The following is a 19,270-nucleotide window of genomic DNA, read 5'->3' on the forward strand; positions in this document are numbered from 1 at the left end:
TTGGCTACTCTCCATTGTTTAGCGTTTCAAAGATAATAAGATTGTCATTTAGTAACTCGAAGAAAGCTTGTATTTAATTAAGCAAGTATTTCGAATTTATACCAGTTTTTATTCGATTAGGTACTGTTTAAAATTCATCAAATTAAAGTTTGAAATTACATAGTTTTATACTAGTTATGGTTTGCTATATTCAATCCCTTAAGGTAATAAAGGCAGATACAATTACTGTACGAAAAATTCTACAATTTTATGTAACTTTTGTTCGCCTGCTGAAAATCATTCCTCTAAAACTACACCAGTCCAATAAACACTAATAACTGTCAAATATACTTTTCATTAAAGAATAAACACCATTAACACCTTGTGCAAATGTCTGTTAGTCACACTAACGCCGCTATCACTCAACTGCCGGGAAAATTCTATTAATTGTTGTACCAACAGTGCCAAGTGTACGCCAAGCATCTCTTGCTTTCTTACGTGTGGGAAAAATTGGGCAGCCACAACATTTCGTAAGAGTGAAGAAAAATAAATTCGTCACCAAATTGTTCTTTTATGCAACACTCGTTCATTCATCTCATTCATTTGTGGCCCTCTTGGGCCAGGTGTGATTGAAAATATTTTCCCAGGCTTCTCAGCATCATGCGCGTACTACATGTAGATATGTACTGTACTGATGGCATGCAGGCGACAGGCTTGCGTTAGAAGTGTGTTTGAAGGGAGACCATTTGAGTTGTGCTATTATTTTGACTATTAGAATTGGCGCAATAGTTTTTATGTATCCTTGAGATATGGCAGACATAAGTAGATAAGGTGGAGTATCCATTTATGGTAGATCACTGCAATAGGAGAAGTTGAAATTAACTCCTTTTGGCGATAATGTGTGTTGTTTGCATCATAAAACTTATTTTTTTCTTGAAGCATCATTTAATTGAAAGCATAAGTCATCACATTAATCTATTGCGTATTATTCATGGTATAATGTTAGTCCTTGATACTTAAAATTCTCCAAAATAGTTCACCCGAAACAGTTTACCAAGATCTCTTTGAAGGTTCATGATAATATCTCACAGCAACTCTGGAAAAAATTTAAGGAGCCAAATGAAAACACTTCGCCGAGATTACTCGAAGAAGATGGACTATGGCTTGTGTGGAAGGATTACAATCTTACTTTCTGATCCTTTACGATGTTACTCAGGACAATCGCTACTGAAATTTAATTTAATATTTCAAAATAAAAATCGTTTATTACAATTTATTACTCTGGAGAGACTGGTGGACTGGTACATAAGGAGGCGCATTATGAAAGACTATGTATCAAGAGCGCAACATGTTTACTATATAGACAAGTCAGTGCATATTGTCCTGCATACTATAATGTCATCGCTTGAATAATCCTTTAGGGTTAAGGAATTCGCCGTTGAGACCTTTCTTGATATTGAGGCAGCTTTCAATAACGTCCTGCCGGAAGCAGTCGTTACTGCTCTGGACGGTCTTAGGGTTGAATCAAACCTCAAGCACCTCATTCTCAGTCATCTGTGCGAGAGAGTGATTAAAATGGAATGCGATAAAGTACGAGTTCGACGAAATATGAGTAGGGGAACACCATAAGGTGGACCCTGTGCAGACGATGTAGTACTTACAGTCAAAGAAAAGTTCCTAAGTAGCGTACGCAGAGGAATCGCTATCAACCCAAGTAAAAATAAAATGGTCTTATTTACTTACATACAGTATACGTAGACATCGTCGGAAGGTGTATGGCTAGAAAAGTTGCTATCAAACTCAGAAAATCTGGGTTCTTAAAAGAACTCTTATCTGAACACTTGGATATCCTCACACTCTTTGACTTCATACCGGACTACTTGGATCATGGAGTCGCCAAACCAATCTCTGGTGGCTCCTTCTCATTGATATACCACGAGCGAGTTGTGAGTGGAAAGAAGCCGTTGAAAGAGAGGGACAGTACGGATGCGTCAAAGCTTGGAGGGAAGGTTGGTGGAGAGGTTTACTGTATCAACCCCAGCTTCAGACTTCCTGACTATTTCAGTGTCTTCCAAGCCGAGGTTGCACCCATTTAGTTGGTGGATCTACTGTTCCGGAGTGCAGGCTCCTTCAGAGAAGTGACCATTCACTCAGATAGCAGAGCGGCGATACCAGCTGCGAACTTATATACACTGCGTTGAGTGTTGGTCGAGAAGTGCCTATCCTCGCTATCAATATCATCAAGTGTCTTTGTGGTAAGACTGGTATGGGTGGTAGGTCATAATCGCAGAATCGCAGGAAATTACAAAGCTGATAAGTTAGCAAGGAAAGGCACCCTAGAACCGCTATAGGTAGAATGGGATTGGTGCTCCCGTATCCTTTCGTGTTCTACTACTTGATAGCTTTGCGGAAGCCACTCACAGAGATACATATAATAAAAGCGATATAGGAAATTGCATACTTATCTACTCCAGCTGTCATAGGTGTCATATTACAGTAGCATACATTCAAGTCTGCTATTTGCCCAAAATTAGTGAATGAGGAATCGAACATACACCCAACATAAACCAGATAAGCTGGTATAATCAAATCGCGACCCTTTAATAATAGGTTTAACGCTATAACTGCGTTCCAGCCTTAAAGTATTAATTTTTTAGGCAAGAGCCTACAGCTCAAACATAGCCAGCGCTGAAGTGGCTAATCGAACAGGACTATCGTAATATACTACTAAGAAACCCTCAAGCCACAACTCATATTTTAATTTTATTATTCATTTTCTTATAATTTATTATAAATATATGCATGAGTCATTCACATATATACACACTTCGTAATTCTAATTACAAAGTAATAAAAAATCGTAATTAAATTCCAGCGCATTCACCACACTAAATCAGCCACAATAATATCTACAATTGCCACGCAGCGAACAGCGCGCCAAACCTCAGTCAACCTAGCTGTACACACAAACAATGCAGACGAGCAATAAAATAGAATTTCCAATATAAAAAATCACCTCCAAAATCATCAAAATAAGAAAGTGCAACATATGTTTAACGAGGGTATAACACTTGTCCTGCCTACAATTTTCATAGGGGTATTTACTCGTAGTACGCTTGATCAATGCCACGATCACTGCACGCAGTTTTCCCAGCAATTCAATGCACTTCAATGAGCGAACACGATTTGCTTAAAAATAGCAACAACAAAATGTAACGGCCGTTAGTCGAAGGGTGCCACCACGAGCATCGCCAAAAATAGCGATCAAACGGCCGATCGGCTCTGACGATCGACAGCGGATCAGCATTTAAATTTTCATATTTGCCTGCTTGCTTTGAATGAGATTGCAGAAAAACGCAACTCAAATTACCTTCAAGTGAAATACAAATAGTGTAGCAAACAATCAAACAAAAGATTTATGAAAATGCGAGGAATCAAAAATTTATTTTACTTTCCCACGATCAGCATGGTAAATAGCCGATACGCTTAGGCAAAAAAAGGATATGCATCACTATTTAAAGGGCATTATTTATACTTGGCTATGGCAGGTAGAGCAAAGAGGGGGGGGGAGAGACGCACACAAGCACCAACAACCAGGGAAAACCGTTTGCACACGTGCAAGGGATCGCACAGTTTTCCCAAAATTTCCAAAAAAAAAATCAAGTAAACAAAGGCAACAACACAGATAAAGCAATGCGGCAGGGATCAGGGATAGGCACGACGACGCGACACCTTAATAAATACACAAATTGTGCGCAACGCGGTGTTCGGGAGAACCCACTGCAGGTAGAGCGCGCAGGTATGGCAGAGAGCACCAGCAAAGTCGAGCACAAGTTGCACCTGCGTGAACACGCAATCCGATTGGTCAGCGCAGGCGTCATGCTCATAGCGCGAATAAGGGTTGTTTTGCGCATGCGCAAACGTATAAATAGTCGGCGTGGAGAGCGACAGGACAACATTCATAGCACAGCAAACAAGCGTAGAAAAACAGCAACTAATTCCAAAACCAATTTGTACTTCACTTAAAAAAATACGTAAATTTTTAGAAATCGTAAAATGTCTTATGCTACACTCGTCAACACTTGCGCTGCGACTGAGCAAAGCATGCCCAAACCACACTATACACCGCGCAAGGCGCTGCGGAAGGCTTGCAAACTGCTGCGCCGCTTTTTCCGCCCCTCCACGTCGGGCAAGGTAATCATCACCGCCGAGAAGCAAATCGAGGAAGAGCTATCGCCAAAAGTAACAGAGATGTGTCGCAAAACCGACCTCAGCATGCGCACCAATTGCTCCGTACTAAGCGTTGAAGAGTATGAGAATCAGCTGAATGAGTTAGCTGAGTTGGAAGCCGCCATCAAATCGTTCACTGCTGAGTAACACTATTTCAAGGATGGCTACATGGACTTATTGTTTAAAATGGATGTTGAACACATCCGACTGGCAAACCGCTAGTGCCTTGAAGGACCTGGACCGTCCTTAAACCGCGCCACTTGCATTTCAACGCTTTATACAATATTAACGGAGCTTTAATAGTTTGTGATGCAGTTCAACTGCCAGCAAATTATCGTCGATGCAATTTTGAGCCCTTAATCGCCCTGCGCGCGGATTTCATCCTTTGTTGGGCGGAAATCCAGCGTGGGTTGGCCTACTGCGTAAGCGTTGGCGATGTGCAGCTTTAATTTTGAGATTGTCATTGTGATCATATGTCTTCCAATTAGTTTAAGTTACAATTTGATCGAATGTCTTCCATTTAGCTGTTAAGTAACTAGATTTGTATATTAAAGATGCTTAATAAAATGTCATGCCGATGTAAATATGTACATAACTACTTCTTATCTTTCTTCGCAAACACTTTTTCGTGGATAATTGTAATTTTTTTTAATTTTTTTTATAACTTAAGTAGTTTAGCTTTTCGCTTTGCTTTGGAGAAATATTGAAATTTGATTTTCAGTACAATATTTTGTCTACTACATTGAGGAATACAAGTTAATACAGCGAAAATTTTAATAATTGAAGGTGTTTTATAATGCTTTGTGTGTAGGAAAGTAGTAAAAATTGGCACCCTTATTGGGTGGGACTATTAGAGTGGTTATAGCAGACATTAAGCCACCATATACCAAAATCTAAACGGTGACCAAATTCCAGGTTCCCTACTTTTTTAAAGGAAAAACACAGAAACTTCAAATTTAATATGGAATGTTTATTATCATTCAAAGGATCATTTTTTCGCATTTATTTTTTGAAGATTATCTCTTTCAGATTGTCCATCCCTTGAGTACAGTTTTCGCTAACTTGTTCGAGCATTTCGACTGCTAACTCGCGAATGACACGAGTGCTATTTTACGCCAAGTTCTGAATCAAAACTGGACTCTCCACATAGACTTTAGGCTTTACATATCCTCACAGCAAAAAGTCTAACGGTGTGATATCATATTATCTTGGTGGCCAATTGCTCACTGAAGTATTCTCTCAATAAATCCATTGATTGATACGACGTGTGGGAAGTGACGTCGTCTTGTTCAAACCAAATGTCGCTGATATCAGGAGCTTCAATTTGAGGCATCAAATAGTTGGAAGTCATGGCGCGACAACGGACGCCATTGACAGTTACGTTCTCACCGGCTTCATTTTTGAAGAAATATGGACCGATGATTCTACTGGCTCACAAACCACACCAAACCGTTGTTTTTTTCAGGATGGCAGCTCTTGAATCTCTTCAGGATGTAGCTCTTTTTTAGAGCTTTATTTATTAGACTATTGGACAGTTTCAAAATTATATTCCTAAACCCACATCTCGTCTACAATAATGACCCTCAGTTGCGTTGACAAGCATCTCTTTTGCATCTTTACTCTTCTCAACGTCGATTTTACGAAAATATTCAGTTCGTTTGGTAAAAGTGTATCATTAACATACTTCATACCCTAAAAATGAGCCAAAATGCGTTAAGTTATTAATTGACTGAGATATTTAGATCTTTTGATATCTATATGTTGTCCACGCAAAGGTTTTGAAGCACAGTTCAATTAACTTTTTCCATATTATCGTCATTAACAGAGGTGGATGGACGACTCGTATGAGACAAGTTTTGATGACTTCACAATCTTCACTGAATGCTACGAGTATATGCCAATCAAATATTTGTGTTGGAGATAATGCAGCCGTGATTGCATTGAAAATGCAATAGTAACACAAGTATAAGTAGTAGTTTACACAGATCTAGTAAATTAAATAACGCTCGAGAAAGTAAAAACAGATAATTGAATAATACTGTCTATCACTATTCTAGTTTTTATGGGAAAATTTTGCAAACAGCTAAAATGTTGGAAGTGGTTAGCGATCATATTTAGAGGCTCTAATTTTACTCCCAACTGAGGAAATTTTTGCGTTCCCTTTCAGTTTGTATGTTTTCCCATTATGCGAGATAATGAAGTGTAAATTCAGTCTTAAACCGGTGCCCTTTTAGGCTTTTCGGCGATGTTTCAAAGTTGCGAAGGTGTCGGAAGCTTTTGATTTGATTTTCTGTGCAATATATTCTTAAAGTACTATATATTGCGTATTATTATATAATATAATTTGTATAGCAAATTATTATTCAAAATGAACATCAAAATATCGCTCATAAAAGCTAATTCTCTTTTAATCGATCGACTAATTAGTGTAACTTCAGACAAGAACGTTGATCACCTCTGATAATATAAATCTTCTGCCTGAAGTGGCAGGTCTTCAGTTAACGGCAAGTTTCTAGCAAATTTCCAGCAAATTTTAAATGACTAACAAATATGCTTACAAAACTTTTTTATTACATTAGGAAATTAAGAGGGTCTACCATGTAATGACTGCCACTAAAAGCAATTTTTTCTACTAAAATTTCTTTTGGTTAAGTTTAATCTTCGAGCGACCAAATTAAAGAAAAATATTGAAATATATTTTAATATTAAAATATAATAATATCACTTCGACTTTGATTCAAAATTGTTAACAATATTAGCAACAAACACGTTGTATGTGTGTATTGCCAATCACATACCTAAGTACAGAACGACGATCGCAAAGCGTATTAACTCATACGAAAGAAATACAAAATACAATAACTTCGTTCTCAAAACGCAATAACAATAAAATATGAGCACCTATAGAAAAAATCTGTATTCTCATTGGCCCGCACACTTTTGCTCCTTCCAACTCAAACACATAAGGGTTGTTTTACGCATGCGCAAAGGTATAAATAGCCAGCGTGGCAAGGAGCAAAATGTCATTCATAGCCTTGCGATCGAGCGAATAACTTAACTGCAGAGTCAATATCGACGAAGTTAAATTCAATTGTGAAAATTCTAAAACCGAAAAAACGCAACAGCAAAAATGTCCTACGCTAAACTCGTGAACACTTGCAACGCCAGCACTTTGGCGGAACAAGTTATAAACAAACCGAACTACACACCAGGCAAGGCGCTGAAGACGGCTTTCAAGTTATTGAAACGCGTCTTCAAATCAACAACAGTTAATAAGATTGATACAAACAACAACACACAGCAGCAAATCACAGCAACAAAGCCGCAAGCAGTAACTGAGATGCCGAAAGCAACAACCACAGAAGTCGAAGCAACCACATTCAACGCTAGCATACTAACCACTTGCTCAACACTCAGCGCTGAGGAGTACGAGAATGAACTGAACGAGTTGGCTGAGTTGGCAGCAAAAAGCAAATCGTTGGAGTAATCCGCTGATGATCGCAGCATATCATAATTGACATACAGGGATGCTAAGCATAAAGTGTCCTACTGGCAAGCCGCTGGTGCCTTCTAGGACTTGGTACGTCCTTAAACCACACCGCTTACATTATAATAGCAAAAGAGCTTTAATAGTTTATATGTACGTGTGTGATGCAGTTGAACTGCCAAATTGCTCCATCGTCGACGCAATCCCGCCACTAATTATTCTGCGTGCGTGCTCCATCGCTTCTTTTCGGGCATAAGACCCCGTGGACTGGCATTTTTGAAATTGTCAACGATGTGAAACGGCTTTAATTTTTACATATTTAGTTTAAGAATCATTTGTCTTCCAAGTAGTTTTTAAGTACGATTTTTTTATATGTTTTGCTCATATAATAAAATATATTTTTGTATAAAAAGAAATCTGTATTGAATTATATTTTTAGCTTGGAAATTTTTCAAATGACATAGCATTGTTTTCAGTTTGTAAATATTGGATTTTTGCGCTATAATTTGGATATACGTTATTGGGAAAATTTAGCTCCAGAAAACTACTCCTCCAAATTGATACTCAAACTTCTTTAACACTTTTGAAAAGTAAGTTCTTCTGCAGGTCTGGAAAGTATGGGGATGTTCGAGCAAGCAAATAACTGCAGCAATATTTTGACAGTGTTGTTTTTCTTCAGATACTCAGCTGATACTTATATTGCAACATTTTTGCGTCGAATATGATGCCTTGCTATACTGCCGCAGTGATTGAGACTCGAACATCCCATATGTCGCCGTAGGAACGATAACGTACTCATTGAACTCATTGGGCGGACTGATGTTTCTCATGATAATCACTCCTACTGTCTCTCGTATCTCGCGCTCCTTGAAACGACGGTATGCCAATTCAATTTCGTGGACTTTTGTTATTTTGTCCTCCTAGTCTTTGCGGCACCTCATCAAAAACCAACTTGCGGCCAGATTGAAATTCGTTGAAACAACATTATATGACCACTATTTATAATAGTCATCACCCGAAAATTTTTGTTGAATTCCCCGAGCAAATGATATTTCAAAAAAATGTATAATGCTAAATTGGTAGGACTGACCATAATTAATATGCCAAATATGATCTGATCTGTCAACCAGTTTGTTTACAGCCGCTGCTTAAGTAGTAGTACGTAGCAATTTTTACAATGGATAAAAATATCGAATAACAAGGAATTTATATAAAATTTTGTATTTCTAACAAGTTTCGTGCGCGGAATCGTTCCCAAAGTTGAAAAAGGCTTACGGTGACTCAGCTTTAACAAAAACACTAGCCTACGAAGGTTACCAAGAGAGCTCGACGTCTCTCACGAGTCCGTTGGAATGATTTTGATGCATACGAGGGTTGCTATATATATTTCTGGCCTAATAATGTAAATAGGCATATTTATCAACGAAAATGTGTGTTTTTTTTTCGTTGGATTTGGCTCGTCTTGGAAGACCCACACGGTCGATTGCTGTTTTGTTTCGGGCTCATACGCTTAGATGATTCGTCACCTGTGACGATCTTATAAACGTCTTTTGAAGCACCGCGATCGTATTTTTTCAGCATTTCTTTACACCAATCCACACGAGCCTTTTTTTGAGCGATTGTCAAATTGTGCGGGATCCAACGAGAACAAACCTTTTTTACGGCCAGGTGTTCATGCAATATCGAATGTATGCTGGTGGGAGAAATGCATAGGCATGCCTCTATCTGAAGGTATGTTACATGACGGTCTTGCATTATCAGTTCACGTACGGCATCGATGTTTTCTGGCACAACGGCTGTTTTTGGACGACCTTCACGGAATTCGTCTTTGAGCGAGCGTCGGCCACGATTGAATTCGTTGTACCAGTTTTTCACAGTGCTATAGGATGGTGCTTCATAGCCATACAAAGATTTTAGTTCATCGATGCACTCTTGTCGTGATAATCCACGTCGAAAGTTGTGAAAAATGATCGCACGAAAATGTTCACGAGTTAATTCCATTTTTGGCCGAGATGAATTTTTTAATTCCCTGTAAATAAAACAATTCACGATTAAATGACAAAACGTTCTGAGTGATGTTATGCTAAAAAATGCCAAACTTTCCAATGGAAATGTCAGATTGCACCTGGCAACACTTAGTGTTGCCTAGGCCAGAAATATATATAGCAGCCCTCGTAATACAATTGAAACAATTTCATAATGGGATCTACCATAGTTTTAGTAGCAATGCATAAAATTCTTACGTATTTTCCTTGAATATCGTTGTTCACTATAAAGTGGTGGGAGTGGCGCGTTTTATTTTTCAGCATCAAAACATTCATAGTCTAATTCGTAAGGGACCAAAACTGGTCTATGCGTGGCTCATTGGCCTACCAGTTTAACGTAACCTAACCTAATCTACATAATCAGATGTCATGGTTTGAATACAGTCTATAATCGGTGTAGTCTGAAGCTCTTCGCCGATATTTCAAAAAAGTTTAAATGTTATCAGCTTTTAAACAGATTTCTACTGCAATCTAAAGTGTTCTGAGTAATAGTTGACGTTCTGAAGAGACATCAAGAAATATGAGCACCCGAAAAGAGCACAGGTGATTTTGCATGAGGAGAGATTTGGTTAAATTAATTGCTTAAATAAGGCGATGATTAATATTTTTAGGTGAAAATTCGTTAAAAAATAATAAGTCATTGTGATAGACTCTCGTGCATGTAAATTGTAGCAAATACTTAAAAGTTGGTCAATTAAGGAAAGTTACTAAAGGAATATTTTACTATACAATTACAAAGGCATTTGTTACTCTTCAAAAATATGTTCATATTACCTAAATACCAGTTTTAGAAACAACAAATATCCCGACACATACATATATATTCGTACATTTAATGCATACCTCTTTACAATTAGTATACAGCACGATCGAAAAGTGTGTTACCCGCAAGCGCAGCAAACATCCAGAAGAATTATACAAAACAATAGTTCAGTTCCTAAAATGCAAAAATAATAAAATATTTGCAGGTATAACAAAAATTCGCGCCTACATTGGTCTGCGCACTTGGGCAAAAACACAGGGGTAGTTTTGCTCATGCGCAAAGGTATAAATAGCCAACGTGGCAAGGAGCAGAATGTCATTCGTAGCCTTGCAATCGAGCGAATAACTTAACTGTAAAATCAAATCTAACATAATCATTAACGAAGTTACACAGTTTTGTAAAATCCTTCAACCGAAAACAACCGGAACGACAAGAATGTCTTACGGCGCGATCATGAACGCTTGCAACGCCAGCACTTGGGCTGAGCAAAACGTCAACAAACCTAACTACACCGCAGGCAATGCGCTAAAGAGGGCTTTCTTTTTATTCAAATGGATGTTCAAGTTCAGAGCAATTAGTATGGTCGATAACAACAACAACACAACAAGGTATACAAACAATAACTGATAACAATAATGTCTGAGGCAGTAACTACCTAACGCGAACTAACAACTTGACCAACACTCAGCGCTGAGAGGAGAACAAGCAAATTGATCGCTTCTGAGGATTCTATTAAAAACGCCTATGCCGCCTTTTGATAACTTTGAATGTTTTGCATAAAGCATCTCACTGGCAAGCCGCTAGTGCCTTTTAGGACTTGGTATGTCCTTAAACCACACCGCCTACATTTCAATAAGAGAAAGAGCTTTAATAGTTTATATGTGCATGTGTGATGCAGTGGAACTGCCAACAGCTTCATCGGCGACGACATTCCGCTACTAATTATTCTGCGCGCGTGCATCATCACTTCGTTTTGAGTGTAACACGCCGTGGATTGGCATGTTTGAAATTGTCGACGATGTATAAAAGCTTTACTTTTATATTTAGTTTAAGCATCATTTGTCTTCCAAATAGCTTTTAAGTATCATTTGTAACTATATATTTTAAGAATATAATAAAATATAATTTTGTATAAAAAAATTGTTTGTTTTAAATAATATTTTTGCAGTTAAGGGTTTTTGACATTTTATTCAGCTAGGAATATTTAGTTGGATATATTAGGCAGACATTTTTGGTATGGTACATGAGATAATTTTCATATTTTTTCTTGATTTTTATAACAGCACAATTGAGGGCGTCTTGTAACTTAACCTTTTGTCATTTGAAAGCAGACGTAAAGACTTTGTTCATAATCTTAAAATTCTTAATATATTCTTCAAAATCTATATCGTCTCCCTCAAAGTAATCCACCTTGCCACCAATACGCTTGTACCAACGCTTTTTCCAATCCTCGAAAAAGTTGTTAAAGTCAATTTCCGGATCGTAGCTCGTAGCGACTCACGTTTAATGTCTTCAGTTGACTCAAAACCGTTTCCTCGGAGCGGTGGTTTGAGTTTGCAGAATAGCTAGAAGTTACAAGAAGCTAAATCAGGTGAATATGGTAGTTACGGCACGAAGACTTGGCGAAAAGCTCCCGAAAAATTAATGCAGTATGCGATGGTACATCAACGTGGTGCAAAAACCAAGAGTGGTCAGCCCATAATTCTGCGCATCAAATAGTATTCCTTGTTGACACTTTGGCCGGGCGGAAGAAATTCGAAATGCACCACACCTCGATAATCTAAGAAAACTGTCAACATAACCTTGGTTTTTGAAGTGGTTTGACGAGGCTTCGGTTCACCTTTTCCACGATATTCACCCAATTGATCATCTGTTTCCGGATCGTAAGCATAGATCTAAAGTCTAGCGCCAGTAATAATACGTTCCATGACATCCTGATAGTCGGATGTTGTTGGATCATTGTCCACAGCACAAACACGTCGCTGTTTTCCGTAACAATTTACTGATTTTGGAACCAATCGTGCTTTCATTTTTCTTAGGCCCAAATGACCTTTCAAAATGGGTTTCACTGATCCTTCCGATATTCCAACAATGCCAGTAAGATCTCTTACTGTTAATCGTCGATTCTCAAGCACCTCCTTCTTTTATTTTATTGAAATTGATGGCCGTCCAGGATGTGGTTCGTCGTCAACGCACTCTTGACCCTCGTTGAAATATTCGTACCAATCCAAAACATTCGCTTGCGGCAAAAATTGCCACCAAACGCCTTTTCTGGCATTCTGAAGGTTTCAGCACCAGGCGTAAAGGGAAAAATAATTGAAAGCCATCTCTTCGCCGACTTATAAGTTCTGCCTATGTAAGAACTAATCTATATACATGTTTTAAAGAAAGTCGTATTAGTTTCACAATTGATAATATAAAAAAGGTTCAACCAGTTTGACTGGAAATTGGTGGAAGGTAACTTAGAAACTCGTAGGCTCCTTTTTATCGCTTTCCGTGAGAGCTCCCATAAAAAGTGGTAAAACAAAACGGCTGTTTGCCCGGGGTAAAGTCCTAAGCTACTGAACCGTTTTTAGTAAAATTAAGCACACTATCCTCACATTGATCCAATTTAAATGATAGAATAGCTTATGTCTCTTTTTTTACAATAATATTTAATGTATACCATAATATTTAATGTATACCATAGTCATTTCTGGTAATGTGAATTTTGATGAAGCCACATTTTGAATAACAACAACAAATTAAACTAATATTTTTCTAATATCGCATCAACCGGTGATTATTTGAACAGATATTTTTAACCATTTATTGACATCCAACAAGCCTTATCGCAAACAACTTTAAGTATAGTATTTGGAGTTCGACCACGATTTCAGATGAAATTTGGTAAAGTAGTGATATCTCAAATAGAGTTCTATATTTATATTATATGAAAAATAAAATAATAATATCAGCCAAGAATAGCGAAGATTGGTGCTTAGCGATTAATTTGAATACTTTTTTGTAAAACATGTTGTTGCAATCTTTGCAAAACTGTGTGATGAAATTTGATATTGTCTTTTGTATTAATATCATAATTTTAATGCTGATATAATTTCTTCATATGCCATTTTACGATGCCTTTGTTTTAGCGCGTTTTGAGTTATAGTTTTGAATTGGCACACAAATGTTTTAATATGATCTATATGATATTATTGCCCAAGAAAACCAATATCTGTAGAAGATTTCAATCACTTTTGTCTGTGGATAGCGAGAATACTTAGAAATTGAATCAAAATTAAACTCTTTCGAAATACACGTCTGATAGAAAGTATTCAGAGAAATAGTTTACAGATCTTGTGATAGAACAAATGACGTGGTAGCAAAAGAATAATATGTTGACAGCGAAGCAATACCAATAAACTAAAATCAAAATGAAAGTTTTTTTACCGACATCTACGAATTTGAATACAATTTTCTTCTTATAACCTGAAACTGCTTTAAACTAAAAACCTCTAAAGTCAACTTTTTCGGTGAAACGAAATGTTAAGTTAATTTGTGCCAAATATAGACGACACAAATAACTCAAAGCAGCCATTATACCAAAAACAATAAAATAATCAACAAGTTTCAGTTTAACAATTAAATTTTATATCAAGACTTTTCAACTATAATACATACATTTCCGCTTATTTTGACTTAATACTATTTGGAAGACAATTGATATACTACAATTAAAGCTTTCAGATGTTCATCGATATTATGTTAATTGCCAGTCTACATGCGCACTCTCAAACATAGAGTGAGCAAGTAGAACATATAAGGGCGAGGGCACATCGAGAACAAAGCTTGGCAGTTCGACTGCATCACACACACATATATGTATTTACGCTTAGCTATATATAAACTATTAAAGCTTCGAGAATATAAAGCGTTTGTTGTGGAATTGTAAGCGGTGTGGTTTAAGGACGAACCAGGTCCTAGAAGGCACCGACGGCTTGCCAGTGGGATGAAACAACAACCACGAATATCAGTTAAGTATCGTAGCGATCGTCAACAGTTTACTCAGCAATGATGGATTTGTTTGCGGTCATCAACTCAGCTACCTCATTCAATTCGTTCTCGTACTCCTCAGCGCTGAGTGTTGAGCAAGTGGTCAGTATGCTAGAGTTGAGTGCAGACAGTTCGACTTCGTCGTGATGTTGCTGTGGCTCGATTGCTGCTTGCGGCATCTCAGCTACTACTTGTGGTCTTGTGACTGTGATTTGCTGCTTCACATTGTTGTTGCTGTCTGCTTTGCTGACTGTTGTTGACTTGAAAATGCTTTTAAGTAACTTGAATGTCTGCTTCAACGCCTTGCCTGGTGTGTAGTTCGGTTTTTTGTTACTTTGCTCGACCAAAGTGCTGACGTTGCAAGTATTCTTGAGTTTAGCGTAAGACATTTTTTGTTGTTGCGTTGTTTAAGGTTTTACGTTTTTCAGTAATGAATTTTACTTTGTTGATATTAATTCGTTTTTTGACTTTGTAGTTAAGTTGCTCGCTCGTGTGCAAGGCTACGAATGATGTTCTGTTCCTTGCCATGCTGACTATTTATACCTCTGCGCAGGCGTAGAACTACCCTTGTTGAAGGCATCAACGTTTTGAAGACCAACGAGTGTAAGGGTAAATTTCTGCACTGCTTTGTTTGTGTAATTTGAGAATTTCACAAAATAAATATGGCATATTGTTTGTTCTTGCATTTCGCTATACGTTGCTCTTGAGGACAACACGCTTATCACTTGCTGCTATTAAATATCTATGCACATATTTAGAATGGTTAGCACAAATAATACCTAAAATGTTTTTTTGCTGATTATCAATGTTTACATTGTGATCATTATTTGCAAAGATATGAGGACTTTCTAAAGGGTGATTTTTTAAGAGCTTGATAACTTTTTTAAAAAAAAAACGCATAAAATTTGCAAAATCTCATCGGTTCTTTATTTGAAACGTTAGATTGGTTCATGACATTTACTTTTTGAAGATAATTTCATTTAAATGTTGACCGCGGCTGCGTCTTAGGTGGTCCATTCGGAAAGTCCAATTTTGGGCAACTTTTTCGAGCATTTCGGCCGGAATAGCCCGAATTTCTTCGGAAATGTTGTCTTCCAAAGCTGGAATAGTTGCTGGCTTATTTCTGTAGACTTTAGACTTGACGTAGCCCCACAAAAAATAGTCTAAAGGCGTTAAATCGCATGATCTTGGTGGCCAACTTACGGGTCCATTTCTTGAGATGAATTGTTGTCCGAAGTTTTCCCTCAAAATGGCCATAGAATCGCGAGCTGTGTGGCATGTAGCGCCATCTTGTTGAAACCACATGTCAACCAAGTTCAGTTCTTCCATTTTTGGCAACAAAAAGTTTGTTAGCATCGAACGATAGCGATCGCCATTCACCGTAACGTTGCGTCCAACAGCATCTTTGAAAAAATACGGTCCAATGATTCCACCAGCGTACAAACCACACCAAACAGTGCAGTTCTTGAACGGCTTCTGGTTGCTCTTCACCCCAAATGCGGCAATTTTGCTTATTTACGTAGCCATTCAACCAGAAATGAGCCTCATCGCTGAACAAAATTTGTCGATAAAAAAGCGCGAAACACATTTCGAACCGAACACTGATTTTGGTAATAAAATTCAATGATTTGCAAGCGTTGCTCGTTAGTAAGTCTATTCATGATGAAATGTCAAAGCATACTGAGCATCTTTCTCTTTGACACCATGTCTGAAATCCCACGTGATCTGTCAAATACTAATGCATGAAAATCCTAACCTCAAAAAAATCACCCGTTATTTACATACAGATATTTGCTTTCGTATGGCACTTATGCATTATTATCGCCTGGCAGATAACAGTGCACATATTTATGTATGTGTATGCACTTATCTACAACAAACCTTAAGAAATTTTGTGACTTCTTAATGTTTCCCAAAAAACAAAAATAAGATTGTTGACAGCAAAGACACTATTTCGAAAGACACCTTTCAAATTAATTTTACAGATTAATGCACTCAAAACTTAAGTATTGTAAAATCGTCACATGGATTTATAATAATATTACAGTGATAATAATATAACATTTTTTTCATTTTGTTTAAGAAAACTAAATTATATGATATTTATTATTATTTTTCTCATTCCTAAATAGTCATTGATACATATTAATACAAACTCGATATCGTATGTATAGTCGGTCTTTATACGATATTACTGCACATGTTACTCCACCTGATATTAAATCATACGATATTACATCATATGATACCATGTGATATTCGGTGGAATAAAATTGAATCACACGCTGAAACGTCATATGATGTCATACAATATTAAACAAATTATATTTTACTATTTGATGTTATTTATCTTGCTATAGTTTTTCTTGACATATTACATTAGTTATTCGAATGACTTGGATGATAGTGCATATTCTGATACCATAAGATATCACATGAAATATTCAATCATATGACATATCACATCGTTATTAAATCATATGTTGGAATACATATAATCTTCTAATACCAAATTTCTTGGGTATGTATTAAATGACAACAAATAAATATAAAATAATATGCATTTATGTTACATGATGTTTTAAATCATCACTAGAACCGGACTTAAAATAGCATAAATTGTAAATAAAACGCAAAATATTTAATTATTTATCAATATTTATTTTGTCGCCTTCAAAGTAATACACACCTGATGTAATACAATACATAATATTGATCACTTATATCAACAATTTTCCAGTTCTCGAAACATTTTTCATAAGCACTTTTTGGCCTTCAGCTTCTCCAGCCAATTTTTTATTATCACTGCGATCGACTGAAAACGGGTTCCACGGAACGGCAATTTCAGATTTGGGAACAAGAAAAAATCACACGAAGCCAAATCTGGTTAATACGGTAGTTGATCGAAGGTATTCATTGCATTTTTGACTTTAAATATTGTGGATCGATGCGCTGGTTCATTATCATCGTGTAAAATTCATGAAATTATTATCCACAATTCCGGCCATTTTCGACGACTGTTCTCAAGCAAACGCCTCAATACGGTCAACTTGAACTGCTTATTGACCGTCTGTCTCGCCGGATCAAATTAATGATGCACCAAACCACGAATATCGAAAAAACAATGAGCAACAACTTGATTTTTGAGCAGCTTTGGCGTGGATTTTTTGGTTTCGGCTCGTTTTTTTCCATTCCGATGATTGTTGCGTTGTTTGCACGTCAAACACATAAACTCATGTCTCATCGGGCGTCTCCATGAATGTGGAATTGAAATTCGCACGATAAAGCATTTCCCAAGAGACCTGTTTACCGTATTCTTCTTGAAAAAAAAATCAGCTTTATCGGGACAATTTGAGCAAGAACGCCTTTCATATCCAAAATATCCACCAAAATCATTCGAACGGACTCGCGAGAGATATCGAGCTCCCTAGCTATCTGTCTATGTAACACTTCCTGATTCTCATCAGTTGAGGAGGTAGAAGGTCGTCAAAAACGAGCCATGTCTTCACCAATCTCTCCACCGTCTTTGAAGGCTTTGTACCCCTCGTAAGCTTGTCGTTTTGATAAAAATTAATCACCGTAAGCTTTTTCCAACATTCGTAATGGTTAGAAATACAATATTTGAACAAATTCTTTTTTCGATATTTTTAATATATTACTTAAGGACAGTCCTACCAACTTAGTAAAATACATTTTTTTGAAATATCATTTACCCGGGGAATTTAATTATAAGTGAACATATGTCAGCTTAGATCCACAATTGCTGTCCATATCACTTATTGATAGAAAAAAATATCGTTTTCAAAAATTAAGGCCAGGTTCCTCCAAACAATTTTAAAAAAATCGAAATTTTTTTCATAAATTGCTACTGTATGTATACTCATAGAAATAGTATATAAATAATCCTGAAGGTCAGCAAGACCGAAAATTAGGTATAAAAGAGTGAGGAGCGCTGCGGGAAATCCCGCCTGCTCGAACGCCTTCGATAGCGGCAGCTACTGCGTGCGTTTGGTTTAAACTGAATTTTCTCCGAACCACGTTTTTTCGCATGGATGAGACTCTCATTTCAAAACTATTGCACTTATCGATATGATTTTACTCTTTAGATGTCTGGCTATGGCCTGAAGCAGAACCAGAAATATTCATTATTATTTAAACAAGTTATAAAAAATTAAAAGTGAAAATAGGGTTAAAAAATTCAAAAGTCCGCCATTTTGTTTTTTTATTGAAAATGTTTCATTCTGGTTCAAGCCATAGCTAATTCGATACAGAACATGAAACCGTTTTGCTTTTTGCTTTCAGATAATAATGTCATCCATCTACGTATCGGATGAGTTTCAGCAGCCATTTTCAGGACCGCCATTTTGAAAAAAAAAAATAAAAAAATGTTTTCAAGTTATTTAATATATGTATGTACTACTTTCAATAAAATGTATTGAAAAAATTACGTTTTTTAGAGGAACCTGGCCTTAACCTGAGAAAAGTATGACTTGAAAATATTTAAAAACAAATAAAACTTAGTTGCTGACATCAAATAACATTTCGTATACAAGTCATGTATGTACATCAAGAAGTAAATTATGATACGATATCACATCGCATGTTAACACAGTGATATACAATAGGATAAAGATTTCTTTACAATGATACAAAATCAGAAAAATTTTTCGCGTTCCACTAAAATTAAATTGACTTAAGCATCAAATTCATACATGCCATCGCAATATTGCA

At 36.8% G+C, this 19,270-nt stretch overlaps 4 protein-coding genes across 4 annotated transcripts in view; 3 read left to right on the forward strand and 1 right to left on the reverse strand.

The window, feature by feature from the left end:
- The window catches only part of LOC105224161 (enhancer of split malpha protein), a 79,244-nt gene that overhangs the window by 53,605 nt on the left and 6,369 nt on the right, over positions 1-19,270 (forward strand). The gene's annotated exons all lie outside the window — the stretch shown is intronic.
- On the forward strand, positions 3,892-4,796 carry LOC115065997 (uncharacterized). The gene has a single exon (XM_029549393.2). The coding sequence runs from the start codon at positions 4,036-4,038 to the stop codon at positions 4,354-4,356; it is 321 nt and encodes a 106-aa protein (XP_029405253.2). The 5' UTR covers positions 3,892-4,035; the 3' UTR covers positions 4,357-4,796.
- On the forward strand, positions 7,225-8,112 carry LOC109579409 (uncharacterized). The gene has a single exon (XM_049457413.1). The coding sequence runs from the start codon at positions 7,340-7,342 to the stop codon at positions 7,694-7,696; it is 357 nt and encodes a 118-aa protein (XP_049313370.1). The 5' UTR covers positions 7,225-7,339; the 3' UTR covers positions 7,697-8,112.
- On the reverse strand, positions 14,106-15,053 carry LOC125778652 (uncharacterized). The gene has a single exon (XM_049457412.1). The coding sequence runs from the start codon at positions 14,926-14,928 to the stop codon at positions 14,548-14,550; it is 381 nt and encodes a 126-aa protein (XP_049313369.1). The 5' UTR covers positions 14,929-15,053; the 3' UTR covers positions 14,106-14,547.

The sequence above is a fragment of the Bactrocera dorsalis genome, chromosome 5, assembly GCF_023373825.1.
Source record: "Bactrocera dorsalis isolate Fly_Bdor chromosome 5, ASM2337382v1, whole genome shotgun sequence".
Classification (NCBI taxonomy): Eukaryota; Metazoa; Arthropoda; class Insecta; order Diptera; family Tephritidae; genus Bactrocera; species Bactrocera dorsalis.

Coding starts and splice junctions, on each gene's coding strand:
- LOC115065997 (XM_029549393.2), top strand. CDS start 4,036: ATGTCTTATGCTACACTCGTCAACACTTGCGCTGCGACTGAGCAAAGC.
- LOC125778652 (XM_049457412.1), bottom strand. CDS start 14,928: ATGTCTTACGCTAAACTCAAGAATACTTGCAACGTCAGCACTTTGGTC.
- LOC109579409 (XM_049457413.1), top strand. CDS start 7,340: ATGTCCTACGCTAAACTCGTGAACACTTGCAACGCCAGCACTTTGGCG.